General features: G+C 44.1%; 2 protein-coding genes across 3 annotated transcripts in view; one reads left to right on the forward strand and one right to left on the reverse strand.

Moving 5' to 3' along the window:
- Window positions 1-14,286, reverse strand: part of NOP14 (NOP14 nucleolar protein) — a 35,314-nt gene extending 21,028 nt beyond the window's left edge. Inside the window, exons 1-8 of the mRNA XM_090035475.1 lie at window positions 14,192-14,286; window positions 13,829-14,023; window positions 10,310-10,444; window positions 8,553-8,694; window positions 6,649-6,794; window positions 5,326-5,463; window positions 2,518-2,640; window positions 63-194 (exon numbers count right to left, since the gene is read on the reverse strand). Coding sequence (XP_089891601.1) covers window positions 63-194; window positions 2,518-2,640; window positions 5,326-5,463; window positions 6,649-6,794; window positions 8,553-8,694; window positions 10,310-10,444; window positions 13,829-14,005 — 993 coding nt within the window. The 5' untranslated portion in view covers window positions 14,006-14,023; window positions 14,192-14,286. The remainder of the gene's footprint in view (window positions 1-62; window positions 195-2,517; window positions 2,641-5,325; window positions 5,464-6,648; window positions 6,795-8,552; window positions 8,695-10,309; window positions 10,445-13,828; window positions 14,024-14,191) is intronic.
- A 79-nt stretch (window positions 14,287-14,365) lies between these two features.
- The window catches only part of GRK4 (G protein-coupled receptor kinase 4), a 91,229-nt gene continuing 86,955 nt past the window's right edge, over window positions 14,366-18,639 (forward strand). For both annotated transcript variants that reach the window (XR_016440675.1, XM_090035476.1), the window contains exon 1: window positions 14,366-14,511. Coding sequence is in view for 1 of the 2 variants with exons in the window: in XM_090035476.1 (XP_089891602.1) it covers window positions 14,460-14,511 (52 nt within the window). In the remaining variant the exon portion in view is untranslated. The remainder of the gene's footprint in view (window positions 14,512-18,639) is intronic.

Genomic DNA, 18,639 nt, shown 5'->3' on the forward strand with positions numbered 1-18,639 from the left:
GACATTCTTCTCTCTTAATTTCAGCCACTCTGAAAGTCACCATATAACAAATGAACTTTTACTTTATAACACAGTAAACGTCTGTCATCTTTATCTAGGATGAAACCATCAGCTAGATCATCAGCTGATATATGCTTGGGTTTCTTTTTGTTCTCATGTTCTTCTTTCCCATGCATTCGATGCAGTCTGTCTGCCTGCAATTTAAAATAAATTTTCAACATGAACACAAGTTATATAAAAGTCCAATAATTCTGCATCAAGACAGAACATCATGTCAATACAATAGGTAAAAAAAAAAAAAAAAAGCAAAGTTATTAACTGGCATTATCCCTCTTGATAAAAACAATCAAGTCAAGAGACAGGACAACACATTAGCTTAAAGTCTGAGAATCCTTGTTTTGATCGGTAAGACTAGTCAACTCTTCTAAGCCTAATTTGGAAGACTTACTAGAAGTCCTGTGTAACTCTGATAATTAAATATTTATTCATATGGGGAAGAAGGGGAATCCACATAGATATATCTTGATAAATACAATTTGCCAAAAAGTTAAAGATTCTTTGGAGTTATGATTTTAAAATATGCATCTGTTTCAAAATCATAATAAATATGGAAAACATAAACCAGATCCATATAGAACTAGGAATATTACATTTTACAGATCCTTAATCGACTTAACAGACCATTATTACTGGGGTTTGTTTGTTTTTTTAAATTAATAAACACCTAGCTAGACTAGAAACTGGCAAGCTATGAAGTATGGAGAAAGTCCCCACAGTTCTACTAGAGCAGGTGTGCTCAACCTCCAACATGCAGGCCAAATGTTGCCCATGAAGCCAGAGGTATTTGGCCCTCAAGGCTCCCCACGGAATGGGAAACTTGGCGACAGGGGAACAGTGGCAGTAAGTATGGCTGCTGTCTCCCGCTGCCAAATTCCCAAATCCTGAGTCCCACACAGTCAAGTCACACTTCCTCCCCCCATTCCCACAGCTGGATGGGGCTGAGCCACGCACTCTTTCCCCAGAGCAGCCAGGCTGGGGCTGACACAAGCCCCTTCCCCCCATGGGACTGGGTTACGCCCCCTTCCCTCCCATTGGGCTGCATCATGCCCTCTCCTCCCCCATGGGGTTGAACCACACTCCCTCCTCCCACAGGGCTGGGTTGGGGCTGGACAATGCCCCTTCACCCCACAGATCAGGGTCACACCTCCTTCCTCCCCGCTGTGGAACTAGGTTGCAGCTGGGATGCCCCCTGCCCCACTCTATGTTGCTGGATCAGGACCATCAGCTAGATCTAGCCCCTGGATGACTTGGCACTGTCCATCCAGCCAACCGGTCACAAAGATCTGAGCACCACTGTACTAGAGTTATGTCTAGTAAAGGCAAGCCAGTATTGGCAGAGCTACACAAGCTAGCTCTACATGCACTAGCTCCCAAACTGCAAGCAGCATAGCTATGTTTGCTAGCACTACACCAACACAGCTATATCACTATATATAACCTGTTCAGCCTCCATAAGAGAAGGCTATGGGGGGGATCTAGTGGCCTGTTACAAACTAGTCAGAGGGGACCAGCAGGCACTGGAGAAGTCCCTGTTTCCCCGAGCACTACCAGGAGTGACTAGAAATAATGGTCACAAGCTGGCAGAGGGTAAATTCAGATCAGACATCAGGAGGCGCTACTTCACTGTCAGGGTGGCTAGGATCTGGAACCAACTTCCAAGCAAAGTGGTGTTGGCTCCTACCCTCGGGGTCTTTAAGACGAGGCTTGACAATCACCTTGCTGGGGTTGTTTAACTCCAGTACTCTCTCCTGCCATGGCAGGGGGTTGGACTTGATGATCTGCTCAGGTCTCTTCCGACCCTACTAACTATGAAACTTTGGGTTTGGGAGCCATCACTTGCAGGGCTAGCTCCAATTTCACTGCATAAGGAGGCCTACAACGATGTACATGTACCCTAAAGACTGCTGTGCCTGGCAATTTAATTTGCCAATATGTGAAAAATTACTTTACAAGGTGAGCCTTAAGCCCCACTAAGATCTACTCATTCTACACCAATGCACGAGACACTACGCTCCACATTATGCAAGGAACACAACGCTTCCTTGGCAAAACTGGCTTCATTGCAGAGCACAATGCTCCTAGTAACAGACCCTCTGCAGTCCAGGAGGCAAGAGGCGCATGATGTTAATTCACCTTTAGTATTGCAAAATAGGATGGTGTAATAAAGTTTAAGAACATCTTAGATCTGAATACATCATGCAATGACAGCTACAATGACGCTTGTTTTTAGCTGGAGAAAGCATTGGTTGTACTATTATGTAATCTTGCATGTCAAGTGTTCAGCCCAAGCCATTTTTCTTTTAAATGATCAGATTACCTTTTAACCACAACAGATTTTTTTGTTTTTTACTGTTCTTAGTACAGCAGCTTTCAATTTGAGGCAAGCAAAGGGAATAAAAAAGGTACTAGGTCGCTGTCCGTAGGAGTGCTATACCACAGCTGAAAATGCTACAGTACCTCCAGTTTCTCAAGTCGTTCTTGCTCCTCTTTTGCTAGTTCATCCTCTGTCTTCATCCTGTCTGAGGGTTGTGCCTTCATCTCAAACCCAAGCTCTCGAACAATCATATCATATTCATCAGGCTAAAGAGAAGAACGCACCATGTCATGATTAACAAACATGACACCTTTATGTCTTGCTTCCAGCTGAGAAAGCTTGATGGACAAGGAATAGAATAAAATGTAGACTTGACACAGAACACCAAAGGCATTTCTAGATGGTTTCACTATTAAAAAATAATCCTATACAAATTTTTTAATTGAAATCTTAACAAAATATTATCCTCTTTAAAAAAAAAACAAAACCAAAAATCAGGTAACAGCCCTTAGCAGTTACATAGGGCTTTGGATCTTCAATGCACTGTGCAACATCTGGTTATTTACGAAGACATTACCTTTGTCTTAAGACTGGAAAAATTCGCTACTGAGAGGACAAGCAATGTGTCCAAAGCTACACTGCAAAACAACGTGACAACTAAGGTTGACATCCGAATGTTCTTAGATCCTCATCACATGCTTAATCCACCAGAAACAGTGGTGCTCAGCTTCTTGCCCCATCGGCCATGAGTGGCATAGGGATAACCTGTGGGCCAGATAGCGCCTTGAGGCCTGGCACTGCCCTGGGCTGCCTCCACCTGGCCCAGGACATTGGGATTGGGTGCCCAATCCAGTACACAAGGCCAGAGGCTCCTGAAGAGTCAGGAAATTTGGCAGCAGGGGGTGATGCCACCCCACACACACCACCAAATTTCCCAACCCATGAGGAGCCCCACAGACCAGATGATATATGGTGCTGTGGGCCAGGGGTTGAGTACCTCTGCATGAAGACAAGCTGCTTCTCTCAAAAAAATTATATATAGTCCCCTGAAATATAAAGTTGGGGAATTTTCCTTTTACACAACTCCCCTGCCAACATATTACTAATTCTCTCCCAAATTACACTTGATTGCAAATGAAAAGCACAAATTCTCACTTCCTATTTATTCCAGAATTGTTTTGTGGAAAAGAAGCTGTTCATTTGTGAATGAGTCCCTGTACTGTTTTGCTAAAGCCTCATACCCTTTCTTGGCAAAATACAACAAAGTGCTTATACCAAGGTGTCCTATTAACATACTGCAGTGCATTAATTGGTATATTACAAAGTGTCTTAACTGAAATTAAAACACTTTTCAGAATAAACAAGGCTAACATGCAACTGCATTATCTTGCTTTGTCTTTTAAGCCAACTTCCTTAATTCACTAATTTGGAAATTGTACTTCCCAGTTGTGCAAAGAAACCTTGCAAATAAGGAAAAATGGAAAACAAATTCAACACATTATAATAACCGTTTCTAAAAACAGGATAAAAATAAAAACCCCGTTAAAAAAAAATTAAATCAGATTTTTAATTTAATAGTATTTTTTATTTTTTTGCTAAGACGCTTTTTAAAAAAAACAAACATATAAAGATAGTTTTAATTTAAGATACGTTAAAGCTCAAATATGCTCCCTAATTCATAATGGTGTAACACCTCATTATATACTATTTGAGACAATATCTTCATGAAACCTTTTTATACATTTTATAAATAGGTCACAATGGGCCATAGACTATATTAGGGGCCCAATCTTATGGGTTCCTAAAGGCTCCTCTACAGATTAGTAAAGATTAAAGAAAACCACTCTACCCCATCAGGACTCAGTGCTCAGTCTGGAAGATCCCATTAAGCATCTCTGTGACGCTTAGTTTCAGTTCTCAAACTGTGGTTTTGTGCCTCCAAAACAAAGTTCTTTGGGTAGATGTGATATCTTTTATCAGACCAACTGAATAGTTGGAAAAATTGTTCTTTGCAAGCTTCCTTGTTAACAGCAGTATATAGAGATAAGGAGTTAACATCCTTGTTAACAGCAGTATATAGAGATGAGGTACCAGACCTGATTACCCACCCATTAGCCCTATTGTTCTCTGCAAGTTTGTGCAGAGTCAAGCACTTACCTTTCTCTAAAAGTGCAAAGTTTCAAGAAGTTAAATGAATAAAGGGTATCCAACAACAAGAATGCATTTTTTTTGTAAAAAACAATTATCAAATTGAGGTTCCCTGACCAGCGATTTGAATCAAATCTATTCTGCCTAAAAATGATCAATCATTCATGGTATAACATGTCTGTTAATGGGTAGATAACAGAGCTTGTAGGTTCACACAGCAAAACTACTCAAAAATCAAGAGCATTTTCATTTATTTTTTTTATGTAAAAATAGATCATGAAACCTCATAGGCTAGTTGAAGCAGTAATGAAGTTATTGCCATTGAAAGTTACTGCTAAGTTAGAGAAACATAATCCAAAAAACAGTTCATAGGCACATGGAGCCTCAGACAACACAGTCTCATGAAACATGCTAACTCTTCAGAAAAATACTTTGGTGTCAGATGATAATTCAAAACACTGTTGACAATTCTATATTATACTGAATCTCTTGCAAATTCACTAGTTAAAGAAAAAGGATATGGGTAAACACATACATGACTCATGGATCCTTTTACTCCTCTATAACATCTGTTTAAAATCATTCCAACCTCAGGATTGTAAAATGGAACTCTATAAAACAATATACCATTCTTCCAATTTAACTAAAGAGGCGGCATTTTATTTTTAAAATTTTGCTAAAAATGGTTATATGCAAATTATCACTAATTGCTAATTAACTATCAATTTTCCCTCTTTCCCTCAATCACTACTTTGGATCAGTAATACATTCACATCCACAAAGACTGCTAACACAACTATTACCTTGGGTTTCTCCTCTTCTTTATCTTTCCTCTCCGACTTGGGGGTTTTGTGGGAGAGAAGGGTTTGGATTTCTTTCCAGTCACTGTCAAGCTTTTCTGTGAGTTCTAAGGCATTTTCTCTCTTTGTTTGTCTCTCTCTCTAGAAACATAATGAGTTAAATTGGCAATTACATGACCAAACAAGAACAAATTATCTGCAGCACAAAAAGCAAAGATGATTTACATGGAGATTACACAGTTAAATAATTCTATCAACCCCTGTTTGGCAATTTTAACCATCCTTGGTGAAGCAAGCAGTGCAAAACTGAAAGGCAATATGTAAGAAGAACACGGCATCCAAGTTGGCCAGGTTAAGTGTATGGGCAGATCCATGATTTTTAAAAGAGGGTGCAGAAAGATTGACCAGCACTACATGCCTCCTCCCAGCCTCCCCCTCACCAAGGAAGGAAGACCATGCCCTGAGGCAGATAAGGATCTCCCACCTGAACCCTGCTTTCAATAACCCTTCTTCTTCTTCATGCTCAGCAGCACCTCCCCTAGCGCTGTTTGTCCTCTCTACCTATACTCTGGGCAAAGGAAAGGGAAACTTGTCTTCTGCCACCACCGTCCCAGCTCCTCCTGCCATTGGATTTGGTTGTGTGGGGGAAGAGATAGGGAGGGGGAATCTTCCTGTTGCTGCTGTCCCCAGCTCCCTATGCAGCTGCTCCCCACAGCCCTAGCTGGACCAGGGCAACAATGGCTCTGGAGCCCCTCAGGTCTGCTGAGCACAGCAGGCATAGTGGCAACAGCATGTGGGGAAAGGTATGAATGGGAGGGAAGGAACATATTGCTGAACATGGAGGGGAAGGGAGTGCCAGGAAGGGTAGATTCTAACCTGCTTCAGGGACTTAACCTCCCCTCCCCACCTGCCATTCCTACAGCACGGTCTGAAAGAGATACGACCCACCCACAACACTGTACCCCCTCTGGATTCACCCCAGCTAAAGGCTGGGTGATGCAAAAGTTTTGGAAAATTGCATTTTTCTCACAAGTTACCCAAGTCCATTGTGGCATTATTCATGGATCTTTCACCTCCATGTTTAAAAAAGCATTAACTGTCGCTTACCTCGTTATTCCTCTTTCTGAGTAGGAAAAGCATGGAGATTTCCATGACCTAAACCTCACAAAGGTTACGACATTTTCCATCTCTTGGCTTCACATTCACATTGAACCTATTCAAATCACTAGTGTTTTTCTTCTTACATAAATAGGTCAAGAAATTTAATAGGCCAGAGAAAAACTATCTTCAATTGACATGTTTTGTTCAAAGAATATACATACTCACCTTTTCTTGTTTGGATTTGGCAATGAGCTCTTCAATGAGCTCCTTGCGAGACTTAGGTTTTTCCTCATCTTCATCTTGCTGCCTACTAACTGTTTTCTTACGAAGGAGACCTCCACCACCTCCAAAGTGAGCAGCAGTTAACTCAGCTGGGGAAAAGGAAGGATGACTTTATGTTTATCATTAAACTGCTGAGGCAGTATCTCCTATTAAGGCACAGGAATGAACAACTCTTTTGAAAAAAGACTAATTTCCACCCTATTGTGAAATGAAAGCCATATGTTGTTATCTTAAAGTATTTTGCAAAAATTAATTCTTTTTTTCTAGCCAGCCCTACTTAGGATGGCATGTTTGCCTCAACAATGGCTTTCGTCCCTGGCTTAACTCTCATGTTAGAAACAATTTAGGCAACTTGATTGGTTTTGTAAAGATCTTATTTTATTTCTGTATAACTGCCGCGCGGCATTCTCACATTTACGCGACCTTGTAGTTTTGACTGTTAATCAAAATGAAAGCTTTGTAGTTTTCCACGCTTGTACCAAGCTACACATGTGCATTTTATAAGTTTCTTTTCTTATCTGTGTCATACCTGCAGAAACGAAACTTATGTAGAAAATCTACCTAGTAACTATTGTGTAAAAGAAACTATCCTATCCCTGTATGCTTAGCTTATATCATAGTTAGTGTCACAGAGGCAGTCCAACCAACATCTATAGAGAGGCAAAGAAGCAGGAAACAGCAGAGACGACGACTGGACAACCCTTCAGGAATGATCACCCTGTAAGCCGGTCCTCAGCCTCCCCGCCTGGGCGTATCCCAGCGAAAACCAAGGCCTCGAAAATCCGACAATCGACAGCGATTCACCGCGTTACAGTTATATTATTTTTCATCCTGTTCATGAGCTGTTGACCAGCCCTAGGACTAACTAGTGGGCAACCGCACCTATCATTGGACTAGTTCCAGTGGTGGAAAGCAAGGGCTTACTAGTGAACCCTGTGGGCCAACAGACCCTTTGTATCCGGCATACTGTAACTGAAGACACATTGGAGACTCCACTTCTTGACTGCCTCTCTTCATAGCTTAGACAGCATATCTACGCTTCTGTACTTATATTTACTGCAACTTTGTTCCAGCCGGTCTCCCCTCTTATTCGTAAGAGGGTGAGGCCAGGTGAGTGAATAAAACAAATTTTTACTTCACTTTATATCTACTCTGTAATAACTTCTACTACTAACATCCCATCTCAATGAGCTGTTGACCAGTTCTGGGACTTAAGGAGTCGGCAGCCATACCTATCATTGGACTAGTTCCAGTGGTGGAAAGCAAGGGCTTGCTCCGGAACCCCGTGAACCAACAGACATCCTATAGACTTATTACAGAAAACTAACAACTTACTCTAACTCGTCTACTTGTGCCAACTCGGCAAACCTCGAAGGCAGTTATAAAGCTACCTCCAATCCCGCCCCACAAGCCACGCGCTCGCACGGCTCCGTAAAGCCCGTGGCTCCCCAAGCGGTGCCGGAACCGCTAGCCCGGCATTCCGTCACAGGTTTATTTAAGAAGTTGCTAAAAAACTAAGACACTAAATAAACTTAAAGCTTGTTTAAAGACTAACTGTGTGTGTGTGTGTGTGTGTGTGTGCGCGCGCGCGCGCACACACATGCATGTATTTAAAAAGGTCAGTCCGATATAATAAATATTTAATTAGAATGGTTTAAACCTTATAACATAATACAAGTCTTTTTGCTCATTTTGGATCAAACTTTTAGGTGGTTGATTTCAAAATTTCAGGTTTACCTTGTATCCTTTTCACAGTTAAAAAGGAGATGCACAACAATTCATATAGCCATGTTAATAGTGAGAATTGTTAAATAAAATAGAAAATAATATCACCTTAACTTACTTACCTGATAGTGCACCTCTATCTTCAGTATCACTGTCACTATCCACGATATCATTAAGTTTTTCAATATCTGCCAAAGATTGGCCATAATGGGTCAATTCTTCATCTTCGTTGAGGTTATAGATATTTTTCTTTCCAAAGTTTTGCTATAAAAAACAAACCAATATAAGCCACCCACTTTAAATAAAGGAACATTTTTCAGTATTATACCAGATAAATTAATGACGTCCTTACTTTTTCTTTTTTCTTTTTAAAGACCTGTATTTTCTGTTTCATTCTAGTTTAGAAGTCTCAAACTCATCCTACCCCTTGAGGCAAGCCTGTTAGCCAGATGAGCGGATCTGGAGCAAAAAGATACATCACCTGGCCCATGGGACATAAATTTGACACTCCTTGTCTAGTCTAACAGCATACACAAGCCTACACTGTTTTAGCTACACTGAAGTTGGAGGAAGCAAGTTAGATTCTCTTAAAACCAAATTTTTAAACACCAAATTTTTAAACACACTTATTTTAAAAAGACAGGTAAAAAAAAAAAAAACCAGAAGCAGGGTGGGGTATTCAGTACCTTATTTAAACCTGCAACATTTGGATTTCTTATAAATTAAATTACTGCAATAACTTAAATTTGTTCTAGAATGAACTTATGTCAATTATCAGCTTTACGTGTTATTGGGCTGCTCAGTTTGAACATGGTGAAGGAGTCAATGGTATTCCACAGCCATCCTACTCGTCAGTGACAAGAAGCTTCATGAGCAAGCTTAGGAAATGGCTTTTCTCCAGCTGTCAAGGGAAATTTAAAATTGTATTTTAATAACTAAAAGATTTACATTTTGTGGCTGTGGAGTTGGTTTTGTCTAGTATAAAACCCCTAAATCCTAGCTATTTTTATAGTGTTGAAATAAATATGATTCTAAGTATTTATTTTGTACAGCATTAGTCAAAAGTGTACTGTTCAACTGAAAACTGGGTTTTTCATGTCCTTGCATTACAGGGTATTTAGCAGAATTTGCAGATTTGTTGGAACCTGACAAGGCTGTTCCATGAGTGATTCTGCTATGGCCTTGAACTTGCAACCTCTGGACTGTGAACCATGCACCTTCACACCCACACCAGCCCATAACTGCATTTTTGATAAAACAGAATACTTCATAAAAAGTTTTTACTCACAGGTTTTCTTTTTTCCATAAAAACTCCAACTACCCAAAACCAGAACCTTCAATCAATGCTCATCAAGAAACTGAATGTTTCCAAGGGGAAAGGTTTAAAGCAGTGATTCTCAACGACGGTTTGGGGCACCCTGAGGTACTGCCATACCCTTTGAAGGGTGCACTGCAGCGTGAGGAGATAAGCAGATACATGAAGGCTCAGGCTTGTTTGTGCCTGGCCAATCCCCTCTCAGACCCTCTACATAAAGGGGTAAGCACTGTAATAAGTACATTAGTTTTTGAAATTGGGTGTTACTCGATTCAAAAAATTCTTAAGGGGTGCCAAGACCAATAAGGGGTTTTTTGAGTTCCAAAGGTCAAGAACCATTGGTCTGAAGGCTCTAATTTTGGAATTAATTTAGACTATGCTAAAGACTGCCTGGAGCTTAGGCACAGGAAGTATGGAAGCACAGGAGGAAAGTGAAATATGAGTTCCACACCGGTGATAGTTTCTGAGGTCCCAGCAAAAAATAAATTTGCATGAATTTTTATTTAGCAAATAAAATACCCTACAGGAATTTTTAAAATAATATTTTTCATTCATATATTCTACCTGTCGTTCCAAAGCAAACCTCTTCATCATCTTCTCTTCTGGGCTTATTTTGGAATTATACTCAGCAAAACGCTTATCTTTAAATACATTAGACTTTTCCCTTTCTTTGTATTCTTTTAGCAAAGTCTGTGTGCGCTAAAAAGAAAGAGAGAGATCAAATTAAAGTCTTAACAAGGAGCATACATCTAAAACCAAGATTTCTATAAATACTATATTTACTCCCATACCATACACCTTCCCCACAACCAGCCTTTCAAAATAGGTGTGTGGCTTAAACTGGGAAACTATTTTTTCTTTGCTGCCATAGAAGCAGAGTGGAACAGAGCAGACACTGTGACTCATGGCTACCAAGACGGCTGTCACTTCATCCTGGAACTGCAAAAGGAGGGGCAGAATCCAGTGTTAAAACTCTCACAACCACTGATGAGGCTGTAACTTTTGGCTGAAGAGTCAATGAGCTGGGTGAGGATGGATAAGCTGCTGCATACAATTTGTGGAACCTTGACCAGACTTCTGGTATGGAAGCAATGCTTTATTACTTACAGTAGAGGTGTCAAACTCACCTTGTGCCCTGGCCAGATCTGAACCATGATGCTGCTTGGGGGCCAGATCCAACCACATGTGGCATCGGCAGCAATAGCTCTGACACCAACATGTGGCACACAGCACAACTCCAGCTCCCACCACATTGCCTAGGCTGGAGCTGCTGCCACTGCAGTATAACCTGTGCTATGACAGCAGCTCTAGCTCTGATGTGGTGCACACAGGAGCTCCAGCATAGATGAGCAGTAGCAGCGCTGATGGTAAAAGAGGTAGGATTGTGGCAGCAGTGACATGAAACAACTGGAGAGCAACGGGGGCTACATCATCCCTCACTTGCCAACCTGCTACTGATCATGATGTCTACTGGGGCCCCTGGATTCAGTGGCAGGCCATTTCCCATGGCCACCCCCCGCAACTTCTGGTGGTTCATTGGTACTGGTGAGCTGGATAAAGGAGCTCCATGGGATTAATCCAGCCCACAGGCCATATATGTTTGACCCCTCTGATTTACAGGAAGTGATACAGAGAATTATTTACAGTAAGTAAAGTAATAATAATCCTGTTACTCCCCTTGCCAGGTTCTAAGGCAGGGATGGGCAATTATGTCAGCTGGAGAACCACTTAACAAGTTATAGTGACCTGTCAAGGGCTGCATACATAAAATCTTAAAAAGATATAATTTTAACAAATTATAGATAAAAAGCAAATCATATACTAAAAATCAAAATCTACTGTAAGATTTAAATTTTATTTCAAAAAATGACTTTCGTCATGATTTATCTTTTTGAGTAACATATATAGGTGATTGCATAATATCTCCAAATAAAGCTTTACTCTTGTACATTGTGTATAGGAGGGGTGTGGGGAGTGAGTGTATGCGGTGTGTGTTGGGGTGGGTGCACATGAGTGTAGAGGCGCTGCCCATGCACTAGGTTCCAGGAGCCAGCCAGGAGTGAGGGGAGGCAGGGGGGTGTGAAGCATACCTCACTTGTGCAGTGCAGGTACAGGTACAGTCCACACCCTGCCCTCCTGACCTATAGCTACTCCCATGGTGGTTTGCATGGGGCCAAGCCTTGGCCACTCCCACTCAGGGCAGCCTGCACCACGCTCCTGCCTGCACCTGTTGGCCCTGAGCAGCTCTCACAGATTCCCAGTGGAGCTGCAACTGTCCAGGTGATACTCTGCTCTCCCCACCTCCAGCAGCTTCTCCTCCTCCTCCTGCTGTTCCACTCCAGGCAGAGGGATAGCTACAGCTGGGTGGGTGGCTCCTGTCCCGGCATGTAGAGCTCCAGGCTGCCTTCTACCCACTTGGCCACCTGCAGGTGGATGCTCATTGTGCTGGGCAAGCAAAGTGGGTGGAAAGTGGCTGGGAACTGAAGCTGGAGCCCCGCACGCTAGGGCAGGGCCTGCCTGGCTGCAGCTTTCCCCACATCCAGAGCGGCGCAGAATGGGCGGGAGGAGGAGTTGAGCAGTACACATTCAGCTGCAGCTACACTGGGAGCAGCCCCATGAGGGAGCTGTGTGCACTGGCTGGGGCCAGGGCTGCTGGCTGGCACAAGCACGGTGTGGGCTGACCTGGGTGGGAGGGAGTGGGTGGGGCTCCACCCCAAGTGAAGCATTGCAGGGGCAGCAATAGGTTGGATATAATCAATTGGTGGGTGCCCAGTGGCCAGAACCAATCAGTTGATCAGCTGGACTCAGCCTACGGACCATATTTTGCCCACCCCGGTCTAAGGTCAACCCCCTTGCAGCAGGACCTTTCTGGCGTGGCAGGACAGCATCACCCAGACTGTCTCCTGCGGTGCTACGCTTCCTGGGTACTCTGTTTCCAGAAGAACTTACTCTATGTCCAACTTCCAAGTGGCCAAGAGCCAGATGGCCCCCAAGTGCATAAGAGCAAGCCACTGGCCCCCCCAGGCTGTGCACCCCATGGACATCCCCCAGACACTGCATACCTGCAGCACCACCACACCGCTACACCATGTGCCCACAACCACCCCATTAATTCACTGCTTTCCTTTCTGCAGCAGGGAAAATTCTTGCGCATATCCTCCTGAACCATCTTCTACCTCTGGCTGAGGAAGTCCTGCCAGAATCTCACATCCTGTGGGGCAACTGACATGATTTCTTGCCCACTGGGTGCAAGAACAGCATCATGAACAACATCAGGACCTGTATATGGTTTTCATTGACCTTACTAAGGCCTTTGAGTGCATCAACCACAAAATCTTGTGTAAAGTATTGGCCAGATTTGGATGTCCTGAAAAGTACATCAAGGTCCTGAGGTTTCTCCACACCCAGATGACTGCAACTGTTCTACGTAGCAGATCGGAGACAATCAGTTTGTCATCTGGGCTGGGGTGAAGCAAGAATGCGTCATTGCCCCAACTTTGCTCTCAATTTTTTTTTGACACTTTATCATTTTTATGACATCTGGTTCTCACTCAGGACTGCCCTCCTTCCAGAACTGACACTAAATACCAAATGGACAGACTGGGGAATTTTTACTCAAAGACCAAGGTGGTCCAAACAACCGTCTTTTACCTGCAACCTACTAATGACAGCACTATGCTCGTGCATGAGGAAAACCTTCAGGCTGTACTGGATCTCCTTGGAGGGGATTACTGAACTTCGGGCCTGTCTCTCAACACTGAGATGATCTTTCAGCCTGCCCCAGGTCACGAAGATGACCTCTGTCCCCAAATTACCACGGAGGGAAAGACCCTGGAGGTATGAAATGTTTCCGCTGCCTCAGTAGCCACCTCAGGGAGTGAGCAGAGATGGACTGGGCAGGTCCAGGTGGGGCTGGTCCCATGTGCAGCAGGGCGAGGGCTAAATCCCACCCCAACCTCTTTCTCTACAAGCCCAGCAACACGGCTGGCGCTGTCCAACCCCACAGGTGCCACCCCCAGGGCACATGCCACCTCCCTGCAGCCCCACCGGAGCCCCAGCCACCATGCAAACGGCCCCACTCACCTTCCGGAGGGCCTTGGAGCGGGAGACGCCAGGCAGCCCCACGTCGTGCTTGGTTCGGCGCCCCAGGACACTGAACTTCTGCCTGTTCACCTTCACCTCGAACGGGTTGTTCCTGGCCTTGGCCATGGCCGTGGCCGTGGCTGACCTCGCGAGGCCCTTGCTCCTGGCCTTTCCCATGGCAGGCTCAACTGGAAGCTACCAAGAGGGCGAACGGGCCACGCTAAGCAAAATGGCGCCCAGGGGAGCGCGGCCCGCACTCCTTCAGCTCCCGCAAGAACCCCGAAATCGCACGGGACCCCCCGGTATCCCCCAGCTCCTGCCTCCCTCCCCAGCCCCCACCACGGGTCTCCCGAGAGCTCGCACCAAATCTCGCGCGGTCCTCGTGCGCGAAGCGGCTTCCTTTTTTCCCGGTGTCCCTTGCGAGGCCGTAGGTGCCGCGCTGCCTGCTGGGAGCTGTAGTCCGGCGGGGCGGGGCGGGACCGGGACCCACCCGGCGAAGGGCGTGGCCATCCCGCGCCCCACCCCCTCGCGCCCTGTTCTGGGGAGCAGCAGTGGTGCGGAGGGGTGCGCAGCGGGGATGGGGCGGCGCGGAGCCCGGCAATAACCCGCGGCTGGGAGTGCGGTCCGGGCCATGGAGATCGAGAACATCGTAGCCAACACGGTGCTGCTGAAAGCCCGGGAAGGTGAGTGCCGGGCAGCCCCCACGTCCCGCTCCCCCTTCCCTTCCCCCTTTCCCGGGCCCGGCCCGCGGCACCGCCTGCTCAGGGCTGCTGGGGTCTGGGCGGGGGTATGGGGAGACCTTGCGGGGCTGCCTCAGATCTCAAAAAGGCTGAACAATTTTCAGTGAAAATTCCTGTTATAAACTAACTGAATCAGAGACGCAGCGCAGAAGCTGTCATGAGGTAGAGCTGACTTCATGCCTCGCAGGTTTGTCTGCCTTTATCTCAGCCACACGGTCGGCACAAGGAAGGGTGTTACCCAAAGACATCCTTGCCTCACACCATGGATGCTTCTAGCTTCATCTGCCTCCAGGAACGAGGTTTCGGGCGGGTGTGTGGAAAAATCAGACTTCTACTTTGAAGAGGGGTTTTATTTAGGAAGTTGAACAATTTCAGGCTCTCTCTCAACGTTAGTCAAAACGCCGTCGCAAATGAGATGACGGTTTCGGGTGGTTTTGCTGGCACGTGTGTGGTGGTGCAGCCTGAGTTGGATGCTCGCACTGGAGCAATCTGAGCAAAGAGGAGCATGTGGTGAGCGCGCGGACCCAGCAATGCTTGGAGCCAGATTCGCTCTGGGTAGGGTGGTAATCTGCGGAGGCTTTCAAGTGGCTCTTTAATGTCAAGTTGCCTTTTTAGGTTAGGTTTCACTGTATTTAAAAAAAAAATCATGGTGCTAGGACTAACCTAACGAGAGAGGTTTGTTTTGTTGTGTTTTTAGTGTACTCTCAGGCTAATGGTTTGACAGCAGCTGGCATGAACATCTTTAGTTTTACCTGGGATGTTTATTTTGAGGAGTAATGAAGAATAAATGTTACATTTCTAGCTGTTGTTCCTCCTCTTTCCCACACATCAAGTAAAGCAAGAAAGAGAGTGATTTTTGGCTTTGAATACCACCCCCCCACACACACACACTGTTTAATTAGTAGATATTCTTATGTGCCATATGTTTTCCAGAGCTACCCAACTGTTAATGGGTTTTGCCAGACGTCATGCGCTTGCTGGTCCCTGGAATGTCTGCTTTAGTCATTTCATCAGGACTATCTCACAGCAGCTTAGTTGCTGTCCCTGGCTGAGAGAGCATTGAACAGGTCTGGATGCGAATTTGCACATGCATGGTTTACCAGACTGCACAGTTTGCTAAGAAAGGGCTGAACAGATGGGACAGAATTCTTCCTTCCAACCAACCCATTTCTTATCTCATGGTGTAGCCCAAAGGGGCATGAGAAATTAGGTAAGTGCAGTGCTGCTTCAAATGTAAACAGCTAGATCTTGAAGCGATAAAAAGCCACACAGCTCCAGCGTGTAACGCTGAATATCAGGACTTCATCTTGCAACTTTCTCACTTGTAGAAGTTTGGATAAAAGCAGGCTAAATATTTCTCCTGAGTGTGCTTATTACTTTTACCTAACTGACTGTGGTCTTAGGGAAATATTCAATCTATTTCCATTTTTCAAAGTCATGCCAAAAGAAAAATTGCTAGTTATGGATTTGATAGGTTTGCTCTCTGATTTAACATCTTTTTTATAACAGAGATGGGACAGAAAACATTTTGATTCTGAAAACACATATATTAATCATTACAACATTCTTGTGAGGTAGAGGGGGTTTTAGCTTCATTTTAACAAATAAAGAAAGTGAACTAGGACTGTTGTTTTTTTGCACAAATTCACAAAGGAAGTTTCTGTCAAAACATTAGTTTAGAATTAGGAAGTTCTTTGTTTTGGGCCAGATCCAAAAATGGACTTCAACACAAAGCCAGATTAGGGTAGACTTCAGGTACTTGCATCTTGTAAAGGTTCATTGATAAAACGGTCCCATGTTGGATCAGCACCAATGTAAGGAAAATTGACGTTATTGGCAATCGGCTTTTTTTGGCTGGTGTGGCTGATAATGTCACCAATAAATGCCGTGTCCATGGGTGCAGCATGCAGGCATCCAAAAGCACAGTTTGACAGTGTCTAGCTGGTAAGTATCTGCTGTGGGGGGAGGGAAGGGGCATAGAGCAGGAGCAGGAGCCATGAGCAGCTTGCACACCTGAGGGAGGCGTGGGGGGGGGGAGCACCCCTCTTGGAGTCCCCCTCCTAGCGCTGCCACTGCTGCCCATCCTGAATGCAGCCTGGCCCAGCCCCCTCCAGGAAAAGCCCAGTGCTGCCTTGGCCCCAGCCAAAAGCAGCAGCCTGCCCTGCCCCACATGCAGATTGGGGGCACATGTCCTGCCATGCCTCCTGGCGGGGGTGCAGCGGGCCACATTTTGCCCATCCCTGTACTACAGGATTAAGCCCTTAATACAGTACATAACTTATTATGCCATATTTACAGCGCTTATCTTCAAAGGATGAATGATTTTTCACCTTATCATTTATGTAGAAGAGTGAACACTTTGTAACTCAAAAGATTTTGATAAGAGGCTCATGGATCAAGCAATTTTCATTTCAGTGCTTTAATAGACTATTAGTACTTTAGGCTTTATGTATATTGTATTAAAACATCCAGTTTTGGTCACAAAATCAGATCACTGGACGCTTTCTAGGTGAGAATGGGCGCATCCCTAAAAATATTGGTGGTTTCCCTACATAGCAAATAATGATAAAGCTGATGTGTCTTTGCACATAGGCTGCTTACAGACCTTAAAAAAAAAATAGTTTTTAACTAGAAGAAGCAGCGTGTTAGTTTGACCCAGCTCTCTGACATCTTTATAGATCGTCTGGTTCGGTGGGTTTTTTTTGGCACTTTTATCTAAAGCTGATTTAATCAGCTATTGGATAAAAGCACAAAAAAAACTCCAGTAATGCACACAGTCTACAGATGTTGGGTGATCTGGGTCCAACTAACACAATGCCTCTTCTGGGCATCTACTGTGCTGAGTGTGGGAGCACATTGAATTTAAAGAAAAGTGCTGTTTTTTGTTTATTTTTTTTAAACATCTGTAAGTAGCCATGATGCCTTGTATCACCGGTGAAATAACAGACGAGATCTTGGCATTTGGTTAAGTAGTGCTGGTTTGAAAATATTGGTCTTGTAGCTTTTGGAAATGACTCAAAGTAATCCAAATCTTTTTTTGTAGGATTAGTTTGAATGATATTGGCAGTTGATACTTCTCTTGTAGTTGTTTCTCCTGCTGACACCCTATTGCCCAAAGAAGTCTAAGTGGTAGAAGCAGTGCACTTGAAGATGATTGCTGTTTAAAAGTATGGTTGGCTTCCAGGGAAGGTCAACAGGAAATTTTACAACTTCCTGTGGCAAATGCCAGTTAACTGAACTTTAGTGACGCTCTTGTTTATTCTTGAGAATCAGAAAGTTTTGAAGAGCCTTTTAGAGCTTTGCTGATTCTACTCAAGTTGCTAATGTTGTATTTCAATCATTTTGATAATAGTGCTCCCCTCTCCTTTTTTTCACATCATAGCCAAAAATAGCAAGGTCTAGAAACTCCAAATTTGTTCTGTGGGCTTATCCTCTAGAAATGCAAAAACTCTAGAACTCTTAGTTCAGAGATGATATGTTTTACCAACTAAGGAATTGCACAAAAAAAATCATCTTTCTTTGCAAGCTTTCAGGCACACACCCTTCCTCCAAAAAAATCCTTTCCCCCCCCCTTTTATTTTTAAACTTTTTAAGGATTTTTACCATTTTGGATTTGTCCACAGCCTGAAGGAGGGTGCGTGTGCTTGAAAGATTGCAAAGACGGATAATTTTTTTGTGATTTAATCAAAGGTATCATCTTTTAACCAAGAGTTCTACAGTTTTGCATTTCTTTTTGTCTCAGACCAACACAGTTACCAAATACATACCATATCCTCTATAAGAATTAGTGCCTCTAAGCAGGGGTTCTCAAACATCTTCATAGTGTGGACTATATTCCAGTTCAAGTGCTCAACTTGTCCAGCCCTGTGGGCCAAAGGAATGACACAGGATCAGTCCACAGGTTGGATCTTGTGTTCAGGGTTGGTCCACAAGTGTGACCCTGTGCATTGGTCCACCCCGTACACCTAGAATCATAGAAGTAGGGTCAGAAGAGACCTTGTAGTTCTTCAAGTCCAACCTCTCCGCCTGGGCGGGAGAAAAAAAACTGGATTCAAAATGAGTCCAGCCAGG

The sequence above is a fragment of the Crocodylus siamensis genome, chromosome 2 (assembly GCF_052110815.1).
Source record: "Crocodylus siamensis isolate JL-2025a chromosome 2, ASM5211081v1, whole genome shotgun sequence".
NCBI classification, from domain to species: Eukaryota; Metazoa; Chordata; order Crocodylia; family Crocodylidae; genus Crocodylus; species Crocodylus siamensis.